The sequence below is a fragment of the Desmodus rotundus genome, chromosome X (genome assembly GCF_022682495.2).
Source record: "Desmodus rotundus isolate HL8 chromosome X, HLdesRot8A.1, whole genome shotgun sequence".
Taxonomy (NCBI): Eukaryota; Metazoa; Chordata; class Mammalia; order Chiroptera; family Phyllostomidae; genus Desmodus; species Desmodus rotundus.
The window spans coordinates 7,722,548-7,749,161 of record NC_071400.1 but is presented as its reverse complement, the minus strand read 5'-3'; the positions used below and the strand labels follow the sequence as shown (position 1 = coordinate 7,749,161).

General features: G+C 44.7%; 1 protein-coding gene across 4 annotated transcripts in view; it reads right to left on the bottom strand.

Annotated features, from left to right (window-relative positions):
- The window catches only part of DLG3 (discs large MAGUK scaffold protein 3), a 54,665-nt gene that overhangs the window by 14,699 nt on the left and 13,352 nt on the right, over window positions 1-26,614 (bottom strand). For all 4 annotated transcript variants that reach the window (XM_053917108.2, XM_024555312.3, XM_071220333.1 and 1 more), the window contains one exon: window positions 11,636-11,750. In XM_053917108.2, the coding sequence (XP_053773083.1) occupies window positions 11,636-11,750 (115 nt within the window). The remainder of the gene's footprint in view (window positions 1-11,635; window positions 11,751-26,614) is intronic.

Genomic DNA, 26,614 nt, shown 5'->3' with positions numbered 1-26,614 from the left:
TCTTTTCTAACACATTTCTAAATAACTATTTCTTCTTGCTATTCCTTTTTTTTTTTTTTTTTTTACATCTTAGACATTATACGTTGGTTTTCTATAGCACTCGCCCACCCTTTGTCCCTGGTATTCCCACTTTAGTTGTATCACATTATTTGGTGAGAGAATACTTAATTTTACATTATTATATAAATCGTGTCGAGAGATGGCTGCCTTTCCTTTCCTATAAGCTTTTTTTATTTCTTTCCTGGTGAAAATAAATGCCTAAATTTTATTTTATTATATTTCTATGTCCCTATTATTTTGTAATTCCATTATTTAACACATAAAGGGCTATTGTCATTTACTATTTCTTTCTGTTACAGCAAAAAATATCTGAAAGCAGTTACCTTTGTGTAGAAAGAAAAGGGTAGAACAGGCAAGGGATTAATATTTGTGTGTATGCTATTATAGTTTTTGAGATTTTAAACTCTTCATATGCATTAATTTCACTAAAGGTTAAATTTAAATAATAGCTCATTATAGAATATTTTAAAAATCTTTTTATTTTTCATTGAATTTATTAATTTTCATTGAATTTACTGAGGTGACATTGGTTAATAAGATTACATAGGTTTCATGTTTACAATTCTATATAATCCGGCCCTCCACCTTATTTCTACCCACTGGCAGCGCCGAGCTCTCGCTTAACTGTTCAGGAGTAGTTACATGTACACAGTCCTAAAGTTACATCCGGCCCTTTGAAGGCAACTAGGAGGCTGATGTGGCCCCCGGTGAAAATGAGTTTGACACCCCTGCTATAACGCATCATCTGTGCACTGTTCTGTGTGTTCACCACCCCAAGTCATGTCTCCTTCCATCACCATTTACCCCCCAAGACCCTCCTCCACCTGCCCCCACCTCCCCTGGCAGTCACCACACTGTTCAGTGATACAGTATTCTACTCTTCAGGATCTTCATTAATTAAACAAATATTTATGCGCATCCAATATGACCAGGCATTCTTCTAGGCACTTTTTAAAAAGTGGGGAAATCGATATACCAAGCCCCTGGTTTGCAGCATTTGCTTCAGTTGAGGAACAAGTGTGGCTCGAAGTTCCCTGCTAAACAAGGCAAAAAAGGCAATTTGCCAATAAAAAGTGGTACGCAAGTGTGCCTGGATTTTATCTGACGAATTTGTGAATGGAAAATCCTGAGCAACAGAATTGACAATGCTTTTTACACTGTGATTCTGTAAAGAGGTAGCAGTATGATATTTTTATTTAAAATACCGAACTATAAGATCATTCTTAGTCAAGAACATGAAAGATGAATTAACACGAGTTTCCTTTTCTGTCAATCAGAACTGCAAGTGGGAACAGAGCTCCGCAGAGCAGCGGAGCCTCAGAGGTCACCTGGTTCCACTTCCTACCTAGTAAAGGAAATCCTTCGATCTTCTTTTAAGTTTCTTTCCAGCTCTAGCATTCAATGTCTCTGAGTCTTCCCTAGCTCTTCTCTCTCAGGGTAAGCGTGCTCGATTCCCTCAGCAGCCCTTCCATTGTCACGATTTTGATTTTTTTCCTAAACCGTGATGTGGATTCTCTCTAAATCCACTTGGTCTCTTTTCCTGCTGAAATGTTTGACAAGCTAGAAAACTTCCTCACAGATGAGGAAGAGCAGGTACAGAGGTGCACAGGGCCTCATCTAGAATTGGATGGTAGATGACTTTCAGACCTGGGCTCTTAAATCTGAGAAAAATGTCATGAGGTCTCAGTCATAATCACACACACACACACACACACACACACACACACAGCCAATGCTCCACGTGGCTATGTGTAGAAAATACCTTTCTTCCATTATTTTTTTTTAAAAAAGATTATTTATTTATTCTTAGACAGAGGAGGAGGGAGACAGAGAGGTAGAGAAACATCCATGTGTGGTTGCCTCTTGTACAGCCCCTACTGGGGACCTGGCAATCAACCCAGGCATGTGCCCTGACTGGGAATTGAACCAGCGACTCTTTGGTTCGAAGGCCAGCGCTCAATCCACTGAGCCACACCAGCCAGGGATCTTCCATTATTTCAATGCTCACTGAGTCCACTGTGCATGGGGCACTGTGTTCAATGGATGCCAGAGCAAAGACTCCCAGCCTTGTGGAGCGTGCTATCTGACTGAGCATGTAGCGAGAGGCACAAAGGCAGGACAAACCAAGGCCTAAAAGCATTCAGGAGCATAGATCAAGCACATCTATCTAGCCTTGGGACGCTGTAAGGAGGTGCTGACTTTTGAATTGGGGCTCAGTGAAGGTTCAGGGCTCAAAAGGACAGAGATGGGGAGAGGCCCTTCCGGCTAGAGGGAAACAGCGTGAGCAGGGACAAGCGGCCAGGGCAAACCACGCCTGCACCTGGCCGCGCCACAGGGCACTAGGGAGAGTATCGAGCTGGGCCACCTATGGACAACCTGCCGATGGCCAGCCTGCGGCCCCTAGGAAGTCTGGTATTCATTTAGTGGGCCCCATTTGACTGACTTCATTGCGTCAGCTTTTGTTTATCATTGCCAGGCTAAACTTTCACATTGAAAGTAACCCAGTAAAAGAGCACAGGCCTGGTAGTAAAGTCAAACCAACTTTTTAAAAAGATTCAATTTATTTTTTAGAGAGCAAGCGAGGGAGAAAGAGGGAGAGGAAACATCAATTGATTGCCTGTCACATGTCCCTAAGTGGGGATCTGGTGTGCAACCCAGGCATGTGGTCCGACCAGGAATCGAACTGGTGACCTTTTGGTTTGCCGCCTGGTGCTCAACCCGCTGAGCCACACTAGCCAGGGCTCCAACCACCTTTTGAATGGCACATATTTCATGTAACCCAGAAAAGTACACTGAGCTTTAATAAATTTTGAAAACAATATTGACTACCTACACAAGATCTTGAAGAAGCATGCTCAACTGTGGCTGCCTGGCAGTGAGTCTCTTAGGAAGAGCCTGGAAACCTGAGGAAGTGAAGGGAATTGGCACCTGGCTACAAATGCCTCAGGTTAGGCCTGGTGAGAGGATAAGGGAGCACCTTTCTCCACAACTTGGACACACCCTCCTGCCCACCCCTTTTTATCCTGAGCGCAGGCAGTAGAGAAAGTCAAGGCAGATACCACAGTTGCTGCTCCTTTTAAATCAATCACTGCGCTGGAACCGAAATCCTACATATGAGGCCCAGATGACACAGCAAGCAAGCTTTTCAACCTGTGACTCAAAAAGAGAGTAAGCAGGAAAAGAGAAGGAGGCAGCACCTACTTGTCTCTAGACACCTAAAGATAATGTTCTCCTGTTACCGAGGCCCCACCCCACGTGTGTGACCTTTTGACACACTGGTGTTGGGAGACCAGAAGCCTCAGAAGTCTCTTATGCTGAGTCTAGATAAAAAGAGTGTCATGGGGACCTCCAACTTAAGGACTGGTTAGGTCAGAGGGAACCCTGTGTCTGGAGAGAACAAAGCTATGGAAATAGCCCTGGCTGTTGTGGCTCAGTGGATTGAGCACCGGCCTGCAAACCAAAGGGTCACCGGTTCAATTCCCAGTCAGGGCACATGCCTGGGTTGTGGGCCAGGTCCCCAGTGGGGGTGTTCTAGAGGCACCACACATGGATGTTTGTCTCCCCCTCTTTCTCCCTCCCTTCCCCTCTCTCTAAAAATAATTAAATACAATCTTTAAAAAGAAAAAAAGCTTAAGGAATCATTACCATGCACAGCCTAAGATCATAGTAAGTGGTCCAAGTGAAAGACTATCCTCCAACCCTGAGTACCTTCCTCCCCGGATATGGCCAAGCAACTCCATGAAGCCAGGGAGAGCCACATCCTCAGTTTTCCTGCCACTTCTCACACATGGTGGCTAGGCCAGAAAAACGCTAACTTCTCTCACCAGGGTCTGCAGGTCGGAGGCCCTGAGCTAAGATCAGCACGGCAGCTGTAAATACCGCCGCCTGTCTTCTGAAGGAGTGTTGCCAAAGGTCTTGCAAGATGTTTTGAGTGATGACCTTCAAACAGCACCCCCTACAAGCTGTGTGCACACTCACGGGGATGATGCACATGCTCAGGGACCCCCAGCCTTATCTTCCTCTTAACTGGGACCTCACTGCCCGATGGGAAAGCAGGAATATCATGGGCTGAAAGTAAACAGAGTACCAGGCCCAAGTGTCTGCAGTTCCCATCCTGAATTGTGAGGGGTGGATATGCCAGATGCAGAGAAATCACAAGTAGCTGGCACAGCCTGGTGTCTCAGTGAGCAGGAACACCAAGCAAATGGCAACTACTCAAGAAACTGGTTGGGCAGGTTTCTCTCAGCAAAGTAAACAAGAGCACTTCAGCCTTGAAAGCCAAGTGGCCGCTTCTGCTGCACTCAAGCAGTACAGTGCTCAGCTCTCTGCCTGTGACAGCCATCTGTCTGGCCTGGGAGGTTCCGCTTGTCCCCTCAGGCCCTCAGAGGCCCCTCTGAGGTCCAAACCAAATCCCACCTCTCTCTGCGACCCTGCCCTCTCCAAATGTCCTTCTTCCAAATTCCTACTACATATTTTGCAGTGACCTTCCTTTATAGTTCACATTTATTGCAAGTTAGCTCTTGCAGTTTTAAAATCTTTGCTATTTTATCGCCAAAGGGCAAGCCCTTTGAGGACCGAGGCCACGTGGAATGTTCCCACATGGCGAATGAGGCCAGGGCGAAAACATTGCTTTCTTCCTCTGGTCAGTGTTATGGGCTGAACATTTGTGTTCCCCCCAAATTCATATGCTGAAGCCCCAATCCTTAACGGGATGACATTAGCAGGTGAGGCCTTTGGAGGTGATTAGGTTTAGATGAGCTCAGGAGGGAGCATGATGAGATTAATTTCCTGATGAGAAAAGGAAGAGACATAAGAGCTTCTCTCTCCTTCTCTTCTCCCTTTTCCTTTCTCTCTCCCTCCCCTTTTCTCCCTTCTTGCCTCCCTCACCACCCGCCTCTCTGCTCACACACACACATCCAGTAAAGGTCAGATGAAGACACAGCAGGAAGGTGGCCTTCTACAAGCCAGGAAGTGGGGGCCTCACCTAACACCGAATCTGCCAGCACCTAGATTTTCGACTTCCCAGCCTCCAAAACCATGAGAAATAAATGTCTGTTGTTTAAGCCACTCAGTTTGTGGTATTGGGTTGGTCAAAAATCCATTTACATGTTTTTCCGCAGGATAGCTCTAGTAGCGTTTAGTTGTCTTTAACTTCATTTGAAACAATTTTGTTAGATTGTATTGTGACAGCTGTCATATCAGCGTGCAGTTTAAAAAATACTTGTCAAAATTGGTGTATTCTTGTGCAGCCATTTTAACATTGATGGTGGAAGAAGATACACAACATGTTCAGCATATTATGTTTTGTTATTTCAAGAAAGGTAAAAACGTAACTGAAACACAAAAAAAGATTTGGGCAGCGTATGGGGAAGGTGCTGTGACTGATCGAACGTGTCAAAAGTGGTTTGCAAAGTTCCTTGGTACTATTGACATTTTGGCCAATTAATTCTTTGCTGTGGGGCTGTCTTATGCATTGGAAGATGTTTAGCAGAACCCCTGGCCTCTACCCACTAGAAGCCAATAGCAGGAGATAGCCAACATACTCAAAATATCCAAATCAATCAAGTTATTGGTAAAAGCGAAAAATGTAGTCTTTTACGGAAAAACCATGATGGACTTTTTGGTCAACCCAGTATTTTGTTAAAGCAGCCTGAGCAACCTGACACAGAAAGCAACAGATGAAGGGCACATATTATTTGAAAGTTCAGCTCCTCTCTTGCCTGCTCCATATAATGCCTGCAGAGAGCTATAAAGTAGGCAATCACTCATCAACCCCTGATGTCAGTGTGAGAGTAAAAAGTTTCCAGTGGCTTCTGAAGAACAACCCAAAGGTCCACACTTGACTGCTCAGGTAGATGCAAGATGGTGGATCTTCACAAGGGGTCTAAGGGCAGCTGGCAGCAAGCACACCACGTCTCCTGGGCACACCCTGAGGGAGGGGAGACAGACAGCATGGAAACACACTGTTCCCCTTAGTCTACTCAAAGTCTCCGGCCTCAGAGGGCAATTCTGCAGTGAGAGAGGCATGCAAGGACCAAATACCCCACTGTGTGTGACCATTTGAGGTTCACCTACCTGTTGCATCTGCTGAGGGGATTGGGAACACAGGTCCAGGACCGGCGTTTGGGGTAATGATCCGGCAACAGGCAGTTCCAGAATCACTGATACTGGAAACCTTGCCCCATTCTCTGGTAGCCCTGAACACTCTACAAATTGGGGTTTTTTCAGATGCATATCACCGTCACCCCCAAATCCTATCAGATAGTGAAGCCGGCCAATGTTACCTCGTGGGCATTTTCATCCGCTATGGAAACTCATTAATGAGTAACACCGAGTCAGGGTCCCCCGCCCCGAGCACCACCCTGGGCTCAGCACAGGCTGGTTGCACAAGTCATGTCTGCTTGTTGACAAGAAGCAGCATTCTCCAGCTGCCTTTGATGATCAAGCCAGTATTTCTGACATTGTTTCTTGACTCGAGACTACAGATGCCCCAACATGATTTCCTTTCTAGAGTGGGAAGAAGACTGGGATGGCAGATGGCCAGCGGGGACGCCAGGATTCCCCAAATGCCTGATGCTGTCCTGTGGTTGCAAAGAATGCAGGCAGACTGGCCAGAACAGATCTTCAAAAGCTATTTCTACAATTGTACTACCCAGCCTCTTGGCAACTTTTGGAGGACAAGGTCTTTCATTTACTCATTTGATAGATAAATTAAATAAAACACGAGTATAGAATTTAGAAGTCCCTGGAAGCCTAACCGACCCTGTGTCCTTGTACTACTCATACATCAGTACGGCCCGAGTTAAACATCCAGCCACCCTGACGCCGAGCAAGAGGCTCAAGAGAGCTATATTTCTTTTTTTTTTTTAAGATTTTTTTCTTTACTTTTAGATAGAAGGGAAGGGAGGGAGAAAGAGAGGGAGAGAAACACCAATGTGTGGTTGCCTCTTGAGTACCACCCACTGGGGACCTGGCCCGCAACTCAGGCATGTGCCTTGACTGGGAATCGAACCAGCAACCCTCTGGTTTGCAGGCTGGTGCTCAATCCACTGAACCACGCCGGCTAGGGCAAGAGAGCTATATTTCTGTGGACTTTTTCAATGTGGAAGGCCAACTGACATGCACAGCAAAAGCCCTACACTGGCAGAAAGAGGGGCTCTGCTCCCCACCACGTATACGATTTAAGGGATGATCCTAGTACGGAAGAGGGTGGGGAAGGCCTTTCCATTAACTCAGTAGTGACTTGAATATCCAGGTTCCTTTTGTGAACACTGTTATCTCTCCTTCTTCCTCCTGCTCCCTGCTCCCCAAATCCTGTCTCCCCTGGGGTTCGTACAGCGCAGCTCCCTAGGGCTTCACCTGCTATAGCCTCGGTGCAGCTGTGAGAGGGTGTTGTTTGCTTCAGAACAGCTTTGCAACCTCATGCACACCAGAGGAAGACAGAGACTCGGGGGAAGGGAAGGCGGAAGGAAAATGTCAGAAAGGGAAAGAACAGCAAAAAGAATGAGGTAAAACCCCACCTGGAAAGGGTTCCTTTACTTTAACCAGCTGCAGCTCAGTGTCTTCCGTGTAGATGGCAAGCAGGCTGGCGGGCAGAAAGCACGGCTGCCGCCTCCCAGAACCTGCCCCAGCCCCGCAACAGCCTGGCCGCGTTCGTAGCGCTGGGCTTTAACTTTCCGCACAGGAGGAGCTGAAGCAAGTGTAATGTTCAGTAGTTCAAGTGAAATGAATATGTGTCTATGGTGACGCACAGGTGATCAGTCCTGAGGAGCTTGTTCAAAACACACACTGCCCAACCTGGTGAATCTGAGGCGAGCAGAGGGGCCCGGGGATGTGTCCTTTCACTGGCATGACAGCTACGTCCTATCCACAGGTTTGGGAAATGCTGAGACAACCCCCCCTCCCCTCGCCCCAGACTCTGACCGACCAGGGTCAAGTTCCAATTTGGGAACTTCTTGGTTTTCTAACTGGAGTCTCGGTTTTCTCATCTGCAAAATGAGAGTAATCATGTCTACCTGGGAACCTTATTGAGAGGATTTTAAAAAGCAATTTCAAGAGAATGACAACGGTCCGGATGCCTAGTTGATTTTCCCTAAAGGTTCATGCCCTTCATCCGGAAGACACTGGGGAACTACTGAAAGCTTCCAGGCAGATCACGTCCACACTGTTGCTTTACCTTCACCCCTGTCTGTGACACCTAGACAGATGGTCGCCCAGCCTCTTCTGTCACACCTCCTGTGACAAAAGATAAAATGTACTATCTCCGGAAGCAGGCCATTCCACTTTGAGACAGCTTTAATCATTGGCAATTTCTTCCTCTTGTGGAGCTGAGATCTGCCTTGGGTGACAGAATAAATCTAATCCCTTGTCCGCATAATCAGGCGATGCAATTAACTTAGGTAAGGGAAGTGAGGAAGAGTCGGTATGGGGGGTCCGTTTTGAACACACTGTACTGGGAGGGCAGCTTCAGGCCCATGGCCCACAAGTCGCTGCGCTGCAGGTCTGGAGTCCAGTAAACAGATCAGGGGACTCATTTACACAATGACAGGACTCGAAGTTGTGAAAATAACTGACGTTGCCATTTAGGGACCAGAGCTAATGAAATGTGCTAAGGAATGGTCAGTGAGGTAGGAAGGTAGCCTTTAAAGAAAAAAAGCAGGTAGGCCTGGCTGGTGTGGCTCAGTGGATTGAGCTCAGGCCTGCAAAACAAAGGGTCACTGGTTTGATTCCCAGTCCGGGCACATGCCTGGGTTGTGGGCCAGGTGCCCAGTAGGGGGCACAGAACAGGCAACCACACATTGATGTTTGTCCCTTCTCTTTCTCCCTCCCTTCCCCTCTCTAAAAATAAATAAATACAATCTTTTTTAAAAAAAAAAGAATGAAAAAAGCAGGTAATCCATGGAAACAAATGTGGTGAAGAAGTCAGACCAATGGGAAAGAGTCAGTGAACCAGACCTTGAATTGGACGACTCAGAGGTCACCGCTGCTCCCTGGCAGACTCAGGCCTCTGCTCCTCCGGAGCTGCTTGGAGCCACCAGCACCAAGCTCAAGGGCGGATGCTGAAAGAGAGCTGATTGGACGAAATAGCAACAGCAAGTACAGATGATTCCAACATTGCCCAACCTGCACGTTAAGACGGGATTCTCCAAATAAGGCCCCTATGCTCCTTCCTATCTTTTGGGGAAATACTGCCTAGGAAGTCCATCCTGGAGATTAATCACAGGGAAGAACCCCATTTTCCTGTTTAATCCTACAATTGCCCAACTTTCTGAGCTTTTTCACTGAATACTGTCTACCTCTCGAGGAACTAGTATTCCCTAGCACCGAATTGGGCAAATGTGGAGAGCCAGAAGAAGAGAGACGAGACGATAGTTTGAGGGGCTACTGGTATGAAAGGAATGTCTTTCTTTTCATTTTAAGAATGGAAGAAAGTTGAATATGTTTACACATGGAAGAAAGGGAACCAAGTGCAGAGTGAAAGTCCCCCAAATAGGCACGCAAGGAGGAAACAGAGCTAGCTAGCCAGGCTCTGGCAGAGGGGCTAGCTTAGCAAAGGACCTCAGATCACCCCTTCAGCCAGGAAACGTTATTTTTTTAAATTAAGTCACAAATGGTCACTATTCTAAACCATATTTACTTCGCGCAGAGGATACAGATGTGACTGAGATAAGGGTGAGGGTAGATTATGCGTCTCCACCCTCCTCCCCAGAGTTGAAGGAAATGTTTTCCTGGCTGGGGCCACAGAAGGGGGTTCCAAGTCTTCCAGGTCGGGAGCTAACACCCCAGTGCCCCTGCCCAGGCAGGGAGAGCTCTAGCCCAGGAGAGGCGGAGAGGAGAGGGGAAATCTAAAAATAAAGCTCTCCGAGGAAACTGTCTTGCCTAAAGAGTAGCTTCCCACGCGCACTGGAGTGCCACGTCTGCGGGGACTCGGAAGCACGGGAACGGAACAGTCCCGACCAAGTCACAGAAGTATTACCCTGTAGCCTGAGGCCACAGCACATTGCTGACTCTCCCCATCAGCGTCCCAGTGTCTAAGGCTTTAGTGACAGAAACCAGAGCAAGAAGTGAGTACAACACATGTACAGAAAGCTGCTCCCAAAACATCAGGACTCGAGTGGAGGGGTTATTTTAGAAAAGGACCATGAAGGGCTTAGCGGGCTTCGGGCGTAAAGCTGGGATCCCTCAGCCCCACTCCCGGCAGAAGGGTCAGGGACAACCGACTACAGAAAAACAAATCAAGTGCCCCGAGAAGAGCTGCAATTAGCCTTTCTGTCAGTCGGCTATCTTCATTTCGAGCCCCAAGGACAGAGCAGTTGTCATGTTTCCAGGCAACGAGCATATGCAACGTCCCCTCCTAACCCCCCAGCCACTAGGAAAAGTTCAGCCCAAGAGTTTTCTTTTTTTTTAAATCCTCTCCCAAGGATATGGAGAGAGGAAGGGCGGGAGGGCGGGAGAGAGAGGGAGAGAGGGGAAGGGAGACAGACAGAGACAGAGAAAGAGACATCATTGTGAGAGAGAAACACTCATTGTTTGCCTCCCATATGCACCCGAACTGGGGATCCAACTCGTGGCCCAGGTATGTGCCCTGACCAGGAATCAAACCTGCAAGCTTTCTGGTGCACAGGGCAGCGCTCCAACCAAGCCACCTGGCCAGGGGTAACCCGGGAGTTTGATACAACCCCACAAGTAAGCATTAAACACACAGGGAGGGAGGCAGCAAGCTCAGGGGTGTCACCCCACCACCTGTTTCTCTAAGGGTTTTAACCTTGCAGAGATACAACGTGCTCACGCCGATTACTGGAGTTTTTCCAAGAAGCCCAGGCGGGAAGAAGGAAACTATAATTCTCCCGGGAGGCCATACTGTTCATTTAGCTCCCCAGGAGGTTTGTACTTTGACCTGACAAAGTATGATAATGCACCTCAAGGGTCAGAGGCTCGACCTTGGATATCTTGGAAGAGTTTTCCACAGCAAGAGTACACGCATAAAACTACATATCCATTCCCTCCACCCACGCTTCCTGGGTGGGGACCGTCCACCATCTTGTCCCGTGTCCCATGATTCGGATACAGCAGCCCAGGGCAGCAGGGAGCAAACACAATGTTTTACAAAATGTGCAACCACCTGCCAATTCTTTGGTCTCTTAAAAGAGACCCTGTACCGGAACACAGTGGTAGTTGATATGCTTGGATACAAAGCCTGGTGTGTATTATTCATATGCGAAAGAGGGGTACCAACTTGTCCCCTCAAATCATACATTGCAAGCAATGTACTTTGAACATTCAAGTGCTATTTCAATGCTGACTAGCAACAATCACCCAGCAGTCTCTTCCGATTAGAGCAAACCGAAATGTAATGTTCCCGTACTGAGTCATTCATGAGCAGAAAGGAAGAAGCCAGCTCCCGACAGGGAGGAGGTGCTACTGACCAGAAAGTACACAACCCGAGCATGCCGTGTGCAGTGTTGCGGTGGTGCCGGCGGTACACACTCCCTACCCCACTACACAAACAAGGGCTGGGCTGGCGCGGGGCTCCCCTTGGGCAGCGTGGGACCTACGGCTCAGAAGCGGGACTCACCTGACATACAAGGACCTCTTCTCGCTTGTCCGGAGGGACCCAGACCCAGAGCTCATGCTGCTGTTCATCATTTGTTCTCGCAAGTCATGTATCTTCGACTCAAAGCGACTGTACTCTGTCAGGAAGACAAGGGAAAGGGCGGGGAAAGAATGAAGCCGAAGGAGCCGCACTGAGCCTGCATGCCAGTGGCCCAAGGGCCAGAGGACACCTGGCTTCAAAGCAGCCCGAGCTGATCTTTGCTTGGATAGGCAGAGTCCCTCCTCCAAGCAGAGACAGGCTGACTTCCCTCCACCCCCCACCATCATAAAAGGAGAGAACACACCTGAAAAAGGAGTCACATTTGGACATATCAAATAGGAATGACTTTTACCTGCCTTGAAATGTCACTGATCCTGAAAGAAAAAAAGTAACAAGTGGAAAGAGGTTGCAGTGCAGCCTTCATAAATCTTCAGAGCAGGCACTAAGGCCCAAGGAGAGCAGATGGGAAAGGAGAATTTCCCAAAGAGTGGATTGCAGAGAACAGATGGCCTTGAGACGCAGGGTGGGGGAGGCTGGAAAGGACCCGAGGCCATTATATTACTGTTGGGCAAGAAAGACAACTTGTTTCTAGATGACTTCTTGGAGCGGGGATCCTTGGTTGGAACCCTGGACCAAGGTAAAAAACAAACCAACCTCACAATCAGATAGGAACATCACAAAGCTCTCCTGAGTGATTTCCCTCTGAACAGACACGGTCTTTGGCTGCAGTAACAATTATACATTAACACATAAATCTGTCAAACCTCAAAATCTGCTAATAGCTGCCCCCTCCCAAATCACCTGGTCCGTGGGACCGTGGATCCTTGCCCAGCTCTGAGGATCAGTGATGTCATCACAGCAGCCTGACCCACCTTATCGCTCTGTAAAGGGGAATGTAGGTGTACGCCAAATGTAAGAAAACCTGATACAGGAAAATTGACTCTAGCCATTATAACTTTATTATAAAAGGCTTTTTATAGGGCTGCTTTTGCTGTGACATTCTCCTAGTGCATTTAAAATACAATATTCCCATTTAACACAGACACACACACAATTACACAACATTTTGCAGGTCTATAATTGCCGCATTAAATGGATATATCTAAGGCAAAGGCTGTGGAAATGGGAGAAAACAGGCCTATTTCATTATGACCAGCTGATGTTAAAGGAAGCCAAGATTTATTCTGGGGATAGAAGGTTGGGGAAGTGCTTTTTAAAAAAAAAAAAACAGACACATTTCCAGGGAAAAAGAATTCTACAAAAGCATTTTCACGCACCATAGAGGGCTGGCAAGAAGCATCCCCATGTAGTTTGTGTGAGTCTACGGCAGAAAACAAAACACCTGTTCCAACACCTGACACTCCCCTTCCCTGAGCAAAGCAACCTGACCTTCAGCTGGGTATGAAGGGAAATGCTACAGAGCGGACAGGGGAGGGAATGGGGTTCTAACGCATGGAAAGAACCTCTTCTCAACAAAGTTTCTTTTTGTTCACTCCTGTCCCAAGGAAGCGAACTGGTTCAATTCATGTGCTCTTCAGTTCATCCTGCACTGGAGTTATGGGGGTTTGTCCTCGTGACCTTCTCCCCGCCCTGAAATCCTACAGGAAGTAGTTAAGTCACTGACTCACCCATTAAATAAATGTTGAGGGGGGGAAAGCGAGACAGCAGCTGGACAATGTCCCTGTTCTGAGGGTTACAGGGCAACACATTGATATCAGCGAGGCGTCCCAAATCTAAAGGAAGGGAAGGTGGTGACCCATCTGTCATAGAAGCCCTGCGCTGTCCAAGAGCGCAGCAGCAGGGCTGTCTACCTCTAGAGCCGGCCTGGGCGCTGGCCCCACCCCAGGACTTGGCCCTCCACCCCAGCCTTCTCTAGTCTGCTCCTTTCTGGCCCTCCTTTGCACTCACGGGCTAAGGGAAGAGCCGGGTGAGACAAAGAGATTTCTGACCAGGCAGCCCTTTCTTGGGGAAGATAAGGAAAAGGCAGAAATATGCATTGAACCCAGAGAAAAAAAATACACCCAATCTGTCCTTAAGCCGGTTTTCCCCCTCTCACAACTTGTTTATATATTTCCCTTCTTTGGAACTGAGTTGCTGCTGAACTCCAACTTAGCAGCAGGTCATGGCAGTTGCTTAGTAACTACGTTTCTTAAAAAACCTTTAAAAAAACAACCAGCAAACCACCATTTCCTCAAAGCTCCTAATCCAAGCTTGATAATGCTGGGCCAGAGGGCCCACTTAAAATAGACCTCAGAAAGAGAACAAGGATAGGGCTTTAAGGAATCCACTTTCTGTTTTTCTAAGTGCTACTAAGCTTTTGAGTGCATTAAATTGTACTTTATTCATTTTTCCCCATTCAGATGGTTCCCTTAGAGTTCCAGATGCTCATCGGGTCTCTGGCTTTTATTTTGTAGAGTTATCTAACACCCACCAGGCACAGAGTAGCCTCTGAATAAATGGCTGTTGGGTAAACGAGGAGCAAATTACAAAAGTGCGCCCAAGCCGACACTTCTCAAAACTCATAAACCCAATGGTTTATTTAACTGATGGCTGCCAGCTTCACTGAAGACTTGGAAAGGTAGTTAAGAAGTATTCCCATTTACTTTCTTACCAAGGTTAATTGCTGGGAGCAATTGGGATATGTCTTTCAAACACCCTTTTGAGATGTTAATAACCCACAGTGGGCATCTGATTAACAGACTTTGTTTATAACAAAGAAAAAAAAAACTAATTCTAAGACAAAAAGTGTTTAGAATAGTCTCAAGGTAGATAGTACCTCAGCTTAATATTACAGGCACTAACTATTACCCAAGAACAGAAGCTTCAGTTAAAATGCTTCTGAATTCTAAGGCCTCCCAATTTGCCAAGGTCCCTCCCCCCACCCACTTGTAAGGGACCGTGATGCAACTATTCGGAAGTCATTGCTTAGAAAGCCCACCAGACTAGCCTCTAACCCAAAGGGCCCACTTCAAATATGCTACTTCAAAGAAACACTCATTGCTAAAATCTCAACTCTACTTACACTGTGTTTTATTCATTTTTCCCATTCAGATGAACGCAACCACTTGTGACCCACAGAGATGTCCACGATGAGTCACCGCAGCCATTGTTCCCTTTGCTAAACACTGAGAGTAAGAGGGGGCGCGATCAGTCAACATTTCCCCAACACACAGTTTCTCACTGACCCCCGAGGGTGCCTCTGAAAGATCTTGGACTGCACCCCAGACACTGACTCACGGCCCACTGAGCAGGCTCAGGAATCTGCATTTTTAGCAAACGTCAAGGTGGTTCTGTTTTCTTTCATTGTATTAAATACGGTGACTCTGACGCCCAATAGGGTTGGAAACTGCTTTTCTTGGCTTAGAAAAATTGAGTTTTGTTTTGTTCAGGGAAAAGATAAGTATTGTGTGCAGAGTACAGCAAAAGGAGGGTAGCATACCCTCTCCCCCCCCCAAAAAAAATAATTCAAAAAGAAAAAAACAAAAAAAAAAGAGGAAAAAGAACAGGAAAAAATTGACAATACAATTGCAAATCCCACAGGAAAGTGCTAAAGGCTGCTGTCCAATGTGCCTGCAAAGAAAGCTGATGAGTTTACAGTTTTTTAAATGATAAAAGTAGCATGTGATTTTTACAAATCCTTAGCTTTTTTCTTTAGACAGTCCCGTATCATTTCCCCATCCCACCACCCACAAGTCATCAGTTAGGATTTTTAGTATGTATCTTTCCAGGTGCAGCTGACCCTTGAACAACATAGGTTTGAACTGCACAGGTCCACTTACGCACAGATAGTTTTTCAATAAATCCTGTAAACGTTTTCTCTTCCTTATGATTTCTTTGTAATCTTTTCTTTAGTTTACTTTACTGAAAAAACAGTATATAATACATACGACACACAAAATATGTGTTCATTGACTGTTTATGTTATCAGGAAGGCCTCCAGTCAACAGCAGGCTATTAGTTAAGTTTGGCAAGAGTCAAGTTATACGTGGATATTTGAGAGCCTGGGGTCAAGCATCCCTAACCCATCCATTGTTCAAGGGTCAATCATATATATTGTTTATATACATACACTCACGACTTACACAGTCACATGCATCTCCTTTTTTCTATTCTCTATGGGTATGTCATGGAAACCCATCCATGTCAGTACATAGAGATCTACCTCATTCTTTGTTTTTTTAAAAATATTTTATTTATTTATTTTTAGAGAGGGGAAGGGAGGGAGAAAGACACGGAGAGAAACATCAATGTGTGGTTGCCTCTCACGTGACCCCTACTGGGGACCTGGCCCACAACCCAGGCGTGTGCCCTCACTGGGAATCGAACCAGTGACCCTTTGGTTCACAGGCCCATGCTCAATCCACTGAGCCACACTATCCGGGGTATTCTTTTTAATAGCTGCATGGAATACCATATTATGGATAGACCATAATTTATTCAGTCATATCCTGACTGATTTACATTTAAATTGTTTACAATTTTTCAATATTACCATCAATGCTGCACTATTTATTTCCGAGTATTACTGTAGCATGGATTCCTAGAAGTGAAAGTGCAGGGTGAAATTACATTCGTGTGAAAAATTTTGATTGGCAGTACCACACTGAACCCCAACATCCTGAAACTTTTATGACTCGAAATGAGGATAAAGTGCTCTTTTAAAGTTTCAAGTAGCTTTTCTGTTTCTGAAGAAGTGGAGGCGGAATTTGCCTTTGAGGACAGATTGATCTTTTGTTTGGGGGAAAAAACACTTCAATGAGCCTTTGGTTGTGCCAAAGTAAAATCAAGATTGTATTCTGGAACAGACAAAGACAAAGAGGAGCCTCAAATGTTCTCTCTGTATAATCAGAATCGCAGAAAAGGTGGTCCTTCTGTGGGTGGAGCTGCAGGCTCAAAGGTCTCATCCTAACACCTATGTGACACTCCATTTTCCTCTAGAAATAGCTACCTCTGCACTTGACCCCTCTGCCTCCCCCTACTTGATAACCTCCCTGTTACTGTAAAGGACACCTCCCCTCCCACCCCCACTTTCCCCAGAGTACAACCACTAGTTCATCCTAATTGCTTCCTCAGTGCATCAATTTCTAACTTTCATCTCCTTGCCTCACTGTTCATCTCGCCTCTTCATTTTCTCTCTTGCCCTGATCTAGGTCACACTGTGTCATCTCTGCTCAGGACCACTGCTATATCGCTTGAGTTGTCTGCCTCCAGGCTCTGCAAACTCCACTACAGCCTCGATTCTCTTTTTAAAAGATTTTATTTAGGGGAGAAAGACAGGGAGAGAAACATCAATGTGTGAGAGATACATCAATTGGTTGCCTCTTGCACGCCCCCTACTGGGGGCCTGGCCTGCAACCCAGGCAAGTGCCCTGACTGGGAATCGAACCAGCGACCCTTTGATTCACAGGCTGGCGCTCAATCCACTGAGGCACACCTGCCACGGCTAGCTTCTTATTTGAAAAGCCTTCCTAAAACTTCAACTTGTAGCCCCCTTGTCCAAGTATCTATAATAACTCAATAGCAACTAATGTATTTAGGTTAACATCTCTAGCAAATTTTTCAAAGACTGCTACAACCGTCGTCCTGTCACTCAGATCCTCTTGGGAGCAAGTGTGGCCGGAACCCTTGGACACAACTTGTTCGCTCTTACCTGTTATTTCCTTCTCCTGGAATGTTCTCCCCTGCCTGACACTGAACATCCTTTATGTCCTTCACCATCTTTTCTTTCTTCCTCCTGGAAGTTTGATTCGTTCCTTTATTTACTCAAATATTTACTGAAGTTCACTGTGTGCCAGGTGCTGTGAGGGCTGCTAGATGTGTGATGGTAATCAAAACAGTTCTTAGAAATTACAATCATGAAACAAACAACTCTTTAACTACAGTTTTAATTATAATTGTGACAATTGCTATGAAGCAATTTGTTAACTGCAGAGAACCATGCTTTCTCTTTTTTAAAGATTTTATTTATCCATTTCTATAGAGAAGGGAAGGGAGCGTGAAAGAGAGGGAGAGAAACCTGGATGAGTTGCCCCTCACACAGCCCCCAAACTGGGACCTGGCCCACAACCCAGGCATGTGCCCTGACTGGGAATCGAACAGGCGACCTTTTGGTCTGTGGGAATGATGCCCAACATAATGAGCCACCCAGACCAGTCAGGGCTCTCTTTTTCTCTAGGCCCTACAGCCCCCAGTATAAGTAGCCCCTGCTTTTACAGCATCCAAACCAGCTAGCCCCCTAGCCTCTGCTCAGTATTTCTGATGTTGGGAAGCTCTCTTCTGTAATTATTAGACAACACAATGGTACCACGAGAAAATTCTTGGGTCGAGGGCCATCTCTTTTGCCACTTGATCCTCATGTTGGTATCTAAAACAGCATAAAACACAATGGGTTCTCTGCTTCATAATAGTATGAAGGAACAGTTTAAAGAAGGTCAAAGAGCTAGGAAAGCCTGCAGCAGGTTCCTAGACTACTGAATAAGACTGACCAGAAGGTGAACTGTGAACAGGGCGAAGGGAGGTGATGGAAGGTTGGGGGCCAGATTATAAGACTTTGATACAGAACTTTTCTTACCAAGCTAGGGGAACCACTGAAGTGTTTAAACAGGAAAGTGATACAATTAGAACTAGGTTTGGGAGGAGATCATTCTGAGGATGTTACAGAGAATGGAGGGCAGACGTAAAGATAACAGAGACCAGGAGCCTATTCTGCTATAGAAAGTGACTTCAAATGCCTGACATAGTATGGGGGGCAACTGAAAATAGAAACAAGAGACAAGAATCAAGAAATATGTCGCACCTAGAAACAGACAAAATTTTATATCTGATTGGATGTAGGGTGAGAAAGGACCAAAAGCAACTTCTGAGGTTTTTCCTAGAAGACCAGGAAAAGGCTGGATAGTATCAGGCTAATAGAGAGTGGCCATCCGGTCCTCGAAATAAGTTCTCTCTTCCACAGGCTAAATATTGCTACTTCCTTAATCATGCTTCGTCTAACATAGTTTCCAGACCGTCCACTGCCTCTCCATGTTGACATCTAGTGCCCAGCCTTTGTGGTGATGTCATTTCCTTCACAAAACTATAAGCTCCTTGATGTGGTTTTTGGTTCCTTCTCAAAATTTAGCATGGCAACCTGCACCCCTCTTGAGTCAATAAACTTTTGTTGAATTGGTAATTGCCATAAAGATCCTGCAGGACAAACCTGGCCACTGTGATTCTCAAGTTCTGGCTCCTCGGGAACTAATGTCAGGAAAAAAAAGAGTCCAAAACTTTCTCCTTCTACCCACCCCCAAAATGCTAAAAACTGGCCAACGACAACAACAAAAAAACCACAACCCGCTTCTGCAAAACACTGACATGTCAGAGGTTTCAAGATCTACTTCATAGCGTAATACAGTAGCAAGCAGGCCTGAAACTACAATGTTCACTAATAAATACTAGGTACTCATGCAAGCCCTCCAAATCCATTTCCCCTGTAAGACTTTGCTCTCAAATCCATGTACCTTCCTAATGGCAGAGAAATGGACTCCTCAGAACTAAATGTGACATGTGTCATTAATTTGGAAAAGCTGAAAGGGATTCAGGTTCTCAACGCGCAGAAAGTTTACTTGGCCCTATTGAATTATGGGTAGGAAAATGTTATAGAGACAAGACACCAATGATAGCAACAAACAGTACTTATTCTGTATGCAGTATAGATTAGCAATGATTTGGATGAAGATATAAAAGGGAAACGCTACAAAATAAAAGTCATGCCTATAAATTTGGAAATGACAACGAAGCTGGGGAGACAACTGGATGACAGACTTCACACACAGACTGTGACAGGTAGGAACAATGGGAAGACGCAATTAAAGGAAAAAAGAGAAATGTAACTTCCAGACCTTGAGTCCCCACATAAATACTGAGTAGGGAAGACAGGCCTGAATAATAATAGCACATGTCTTGGTTGGCTTATGAACTCAAAAGAAGTCAATAGCCGCCCAAAAGCTCGTTTGTTCTCACAGAAGTACAGGTATTCCAATCCCTGACTCATGTAGCCCTCATGTGGCATTGCGGAGCTGCCCTGAGCTCAAAGCAATCACCCACTGTGACAATGCACAGAAGTCTGGAGCAAATGAAGCAACAGCCTTGTGAGAGAGTCCCAGATTTTGATGAGTATGAATTGTGTTTTACGTTTCCATCGCTGTTTTTGGAGTGCAAACCCTCAGGATGCATCTGAATGACAAGCATCTGTCCCAACAGTACAGCCCATGTTTTCAAAAGAAATGGTTGCAGATGAAAGAAAAATGGGTATGTATATAAACAGCAGATAGCACACCATTTCTAGGAGTCACAAACTTGTCTCCATGAAAACAATATGGCCCTGGCTGGTGTAGTTCAGTGGATTCAGTGCTGCCTGCGAAGCAAAGGGTTGCCGGTTTGATTCCCAGTCAGGGCACATGCCTGGATTGTGGGGCAGGTCCCCAATAGGCGGCGTGTGAGAGGCAACCACACACTGATGTTTCTCTCCCTCTCTTTGTCTTTCCCTTCCCTTCTCTCCAAAAATAAATAAATAAAATCTTTTTAAAAAACCCAATATGAAGCGTCCCTCTTGGGTTAGTTTCCAATTATGGGGCCCACTATTTAAAAACACTGACACCTCTAAAACTGACAATCTCTGTGGCCCCTTCTAATTTTGCTGTAATTATGATTTTATGACCAGATCAAGGAGGTCCATAGGGTATCAAACCTAGGACTGGGTTAAGTTTTTAATATCATCTAGAAGAGGGAAATTTTCATATCTGTAAATAATCCTAAACTCTTTGGGCCCAAAAAGTACCCAATCAATGGGCATAAATGGCAAAAACAAACAAACAAAAAATCTGAAAGCTACATATTGCTACTTCCTTAATCATTAACACAGTTAGACGAAGGGAGGGCAGAAAAGTGACAAGCAGGGCTGAATATGGGCAGCAAATAGTGCTTGAAGAAACATAATCTCAGCTCTATTTTTAGAACAATGGGTTTAGGGCTATAGCTACCCCAGAACAGAAACCTGGCTGTCACTGTTCTGGTCCCTGCACTGTCACAGCGTGCTTCCTCAGCCATACACAGCCTGCATTCTGGACAGCGCCCCAATACTGAGAATGAAGCAGAAAACAAGACATGGCAGATTAGCACGTCAGAAGAGATTCCAGTTTATTCCTGTTGACTGGATGTTTCTGTCTCTTTAAGAGCTTAGTGAGCATGTAGGAAGAACTACCGGGTGGAAGGACTATAGTACAGGGTCCGGCAGAATTAACGCCTGCGTGAGTGTGGTTGGTAGGGTAATAATATATATGGGTGTAATAATTTATAGTTTTAATGTGAACATTTCACCTAAAATGTCATACGGTGTGCTTGAGGGTGATATTGTTATGTTATAGAATTCCAGGCTTATGATTTCGTAATAAAAGGTTTTGTAATAAAAAGGGGGTGTTATTTGTGCTGGACCCTGTATATAAAGCTTTCAGAACACTCAGCCACCTGCTGTGAACTGAGTAGAATGAAAAATGCTTTGATCTCATATCAAGCTAAGAAGAAGTTGTCCTTCTCACCTATTCCGAATCACCCAGCAGGTCAGGGTAAATGCCTCAAATAGGGCCTTTTCTCCATATCAAAGGAATTTCATTCAGCATATTCACATGCAAGACTCACAAAGCCTTTAGTTCCTTTAACCCATAAGCCAAAGTATATGTTAAGAACCACCCTAAGACTAACACGAGAATGAAGACAGAACTATACCTTTCCCTGCTCTCAACGTAGTGGGTACTGTTGTTCATAACAACCTCTTCCACCAAAAGGAGGTGCTGCAATATAGTGACTGAAACACAACATCTTATGACTAAGCTTGCTAACTTGAGTTAATGCACCTAATGTCTATATTTTATCAAATCAAAGGAAAGGCCAGACTCCCAGTAGTCACCCCAACAGGCTCACCCATTCTCTGACACTCATTACTGGGGTATCAATTGAATCTCTTTTGAGTCAAGTTTCTGTGGAAGGAACCCCTAGAGACCTAGAAATGGGACCTAGAGAAACTCTCCTTGTCATTTGTCCAAACATCTGTAGTCATTTTTCAGTAACTGATAACCCCAGAGTAAAATATTACAGACCAGAATAAGAAATATAGAATCCACACTGTGTGCGTTATAAAGGTGGCACTTTGAAACAGTAGGGAAATGAATTATTTAATAAATAGTACTGAGGTGATTCATTAAACATTTGGAGCAAAACTAAGGTATAGTCGTATCCTACCTTATATCATAAACTCCAGGCAGGTAAAAGTTTTAAATGCAAAACTAAAACATTAAATAACTAGAGCCCTGGCTGGTGTGGCTCAGTGGATTGAGCACTGGCCTGTGAACCAAAGGGTCTCTGGTTCGATTCCCAGTCAGGGCACATGCCTGGGTTGCGGGCTGGGTCCCCAGTAGGGGGCGTGTGAGAGGCAACCGCACATGGATGTTTCTCTCCCTTTCTTTCTCCTTCCCTTCCCCGCTCTCTAAACATAAATAAATTAAATTAAATTAAATTAAAAATAAATAACTAGAATAAAACTAAGGTGGATATTTATATGCTCCCAGGGTAAGGCAGGCCCTTCCAAACCTATGGGTGGGGGCAAAATGCATCAAAGAAAACACTGGGAGATTTGACAACATAAAATCATAAAGTAAAAAAAGCAAACTACAAACTGGGAAACATCTTTGCAACATATGTAATCCAGAATTAATATTCTACTACATGGAAGCTTTTACACATCAATTAGAACTGATGACCACACTTCAACAGGGAAATGGGGAAAGGGCACGATCAGGCAATTCACGACATAATGACCAATGAATGACACATATACACACGTTCAATTCAATTATTAATAAGAGAAATATAAGTTAAATAACACTTTTACGCATAAAAATGCAAAGATTTAAAAAAATAATACTGTATGTTAGCAAGGGTCTTAAAATACACTGTTGGGGGAGGTGGAGACCAATTTAACAAAATATACCAAAGTCTTAGACACGGTCATACCCTTTGGCCCAATAATTCCACTCCAAGTGATTCATTCGGGGGAAACAACCCGAATCTCAAAAAGCCTCATATAAGAATATCCATCAAAGAGTTATTTATAAGATACCAAAACTTGGGAATACCTAAATGTCTACCAATAAAGGAATAGTTACACGATGCAATGTTAGTTCATTATTAAAACCCACTTTAATCATGACATATGTTAAGTTAAAAAAAGATATAAAACTGTTTTAAATACAGTGATCCCAGTCTCGAAAGAGATACATTATACAGCATACGACCTGCTGCAACAGTTTGGAGGAAAATACACACACACAGCACTTATTTCTGGAGGTGATTACAGGTGATTTGAAATTTTGTTTACTTTGCATTTTCCCGTATTTTCCAATTTTCTACAAATCTAAATGTAACACTTTTGTATCCAGGGAAAAATAAACAATTTGAGAGAACTGGGGGGAGGCAAAATGAACAAGACAGGTCCAAGGACAAGGCCAATGTACACATACCCTAGAAATTCCCCTCCACACTGCTCCTGGCTCATCCAGCATTTTCACGCGGGACTGAGCCTTCAACCAGTTACAGACCAATCCACTTAAGTGTATTATCATTATTGTCACCTGCTCATCTGATCCAAGGGCAGACCAAAGAAGCCTTGCAGGGCCTTAATGGAATCTAAGGGTACCACATCTACTATATTTCCCTGATCTACCAGTCCAGTAACCCCATCCATCAAGCAATCCGGCCAGTCTCACATGACCTGTTTGACCTTGGTGAACCAATGCTGGTTCCTGTGCTTACCACTTCTTTTTATCAGTGGGTAAAAACAACTCTTAATAATCTAGTCTGGATTTGCAAATATTCTCTGTATCCTTTTTGAAAATGTGAAGGACATGTAATATATCCAGACCTCCAACAGACACATTTATACAAATTATGTTAATCTTCTTCTAGGATTAACATAAAATTAAAATTTTTGTGACTTAATTGCATCAAGTGGAAAAATCCCCAAATCTCTATCTAGGACCTTTGGTTTTTTAAGATACCCAATTTCAGTGAAAAGTAAACAGGTCCATTTCAAGAGGAAGAAAGTCTTATCACAGGAAAGGAGAGGACAAAGTCCCTATTACAGCAAGACTGTTATTAGCTCAAGATTGTGTGATTCAATAACAGTCTAGGTACAAACAGGAATTTATAAACGGTATTCACAACTCACTTCTACTTATCTAACACAAAATTGTGGAACAGAAGTCTAGAGCTTTAAACAAGGCAATGGTGTAAATATCAGGGTAAAGATTTCAACAAGCAACATAGTCAAGAAAAAAGAAATCCTAAAAAGCTATAACTACATAAGAAATAATTCGTTCTCATTGCCATATATTATTCTAATCATTCTACTGCATCAGGAGAACCAACGTTTTGCACACACCAAAGCTCCTAGAAAATGCCCTGAGTGGTGTGGCTCAGCTGGTTGGGCATCATCCCACAAAGTAAAAGGTCACCGAGTCAATATCCGGTCAGGGTACATGCCTGGGTTGCAAGCCCTGCCCGGGTCAGGGTGCCGTGCAAGAGGCAACTGTTTGATGTTTCTCTCACACATCCATGTTTCTCTCCCTGTCTTTCTCCTTCTATTCCCCTCTCTCTGATAATAAATACAGGAAATCTTTAAAATTAAAAGAGCTGCTAGGATTTTGCCTCAAAGCATGCAACATCTAACAAGGAAAAGAAAGCACCTGACAAGCTAGGTTCAGAATGCTTTGTCAACTCCAGCTACCATGGCCTTGGGCTACAGGGAGGACAGAAAAGGCCAAAGTTCAGCCCCAGGAGGCAAAAATGTTAAGAAGGTTAACATTTTTTTCTCTTCTAAGTTTACAAAACAGGGTGGGCCTAAAAGGTACAGCCACTTTGGGAAAAAGCCTGGCAGTTCCTTGAAACTGTTAAGTTACAGCAATTCCACTCCTAGGTATAACACCCAAACGAATTGAAAACATAGGACCACACAAAAACTTGCCCATGAATGTTCCCACCGACACTAGTCAAAAGGTGGAAAAACCCCTCAGGTCCATCAACAGATGAATGACTAAACAAAACGTGGTGCATCCCTACCATGGAGTATCATTCAGCCTTAAAAAGGAAAGAAGTACTGCCACATGCTACAACATGGGTGAATCTTAAAAATATTATGCTAAACTTAAGAAGCCAGGCACAAAAGACCACATTATATGAACTAGCCAGAAAAGATAACTTTATAGAAACAGAAAGATTAGTGGTTGCCCGGGGCTAGGGCAGGGGAGGAGTTGGGGGGAAATGGGGAGTGACTGCTAATGGTACAGGGCTTCTTTTTAGGGTGAGAAAACTGTTCTAAATTTGATTGTAGTGCCCTGGCTGGTGTGGTTCAGTGGATTGAGTGCTGGCCCGTGAAGCAAAGCGTCGCCAGTTCAATTCCCAGTCAGGGCACGTGCCTGGGTTGCTGGCCAGGTCCCCAGTTGGGGGTGTGTGAGAGGCAACCACACATTGATGTTTCTCTCCCTTCCCCTTTCTCTAAACATAAATAATAAAATCTTCAAAAAAATTTTAAATAAAAATTTAAAAAGTGGTGACCCCATTTTTATCAGGTAAGCATTCCTGGCTGAAGTTATCTACACCCAACCCTTAAACCCCTCCCGCACAGTGATAACAGCGAAACGTGGTCCCTTACCCTCTTGGTTCCCTCGAATCATCTGAGTAATAACATAGTTGGCTCGCTCTGGTCTCAAGTCAATGTGGAAACCGTGAGAATCCAATCAGGAGATCAACCAAAGCAAAACAATAACAATAAGCACATAAAAGGTGCTCAACATCTTACACATCAGGGAAATGCAAGTGAAAACCACAGCATCACTTCACACCCAGCAGGAGGGCTACAATCAAAGAGGTTGGCACTAACAAGGGCTGGTGAGGATGCGGGCAAATCAGAACCGTCACACTGCTGGTGGGAATGTGAAATGGTGCAGCTTCTATGTAAAACAGCCTGGGCATTTCTCAAAAAGTTAAATACGGCCTTGGCATATGATCCAAGTATACACACACACACGCACACACACACACACAGGAGAAATGAAAACAAATGTCCATGTAGAAACTTGCATACAGATGTTCATAAAGAGCATTACACAGAATAGCCAAAAAGTACAGACAAGGCAAATGCCCATCAACTGACAGATGATGGATAGACAACGTGTGGTGCATCCATATACTAGAATATTACTCAGGTATAAAAAGAAATGAAGTATTAATATGTGCTACAACATGGAAGAACCTTGAAAACATTATGTTAAGTAAAAGTAGCCTATCATGAAGACCACGGTATATTACATGAAATGCCCAGAATAGGCAAATCCACAGAGACAGGAAGTAGATTAGTGGTTGCTTAGTGCTGAGAGAGGTGGGGGTGGGTGACGGTGACATGGTGCAGACTTTCTTTCTGGGCTGGTGAAAATGTTCTACAATTGATTGCAGGGGTGCTCACACAGTTCTGTGAACATCCTAAACACCACTGAATTGCCCCTTTAATGAGTGAATTGTAAGGTCATAAAAAAAAGAATGACAAATACACCTCCATTTCACTTGAAGAAATTCGAAATGCCTACTTACTGCATTAATATTCTTAAGCCTGCACATATTTGCCATTAAGTCAGGCCAACCAACTCCCATTTTTGGCTCCTTCTGGGGTTCCTCCCACAATATTATCCCGTGGCAGTCTTCCTAAATTCACTTTTCTTTTGCAGGAGAGGGAGGTGGGTCTCCCTTGAACTTCCAGCAGCCCCTTTTCCTCACGTTACTTCCTCCTTTGGTTGCAGGAGTTTGTGGCCATCCAGACTAAAAAGCTGACATTTGGGACTTGATTTACTCCATTGGCTAACAGCTGCTGGCACCTGA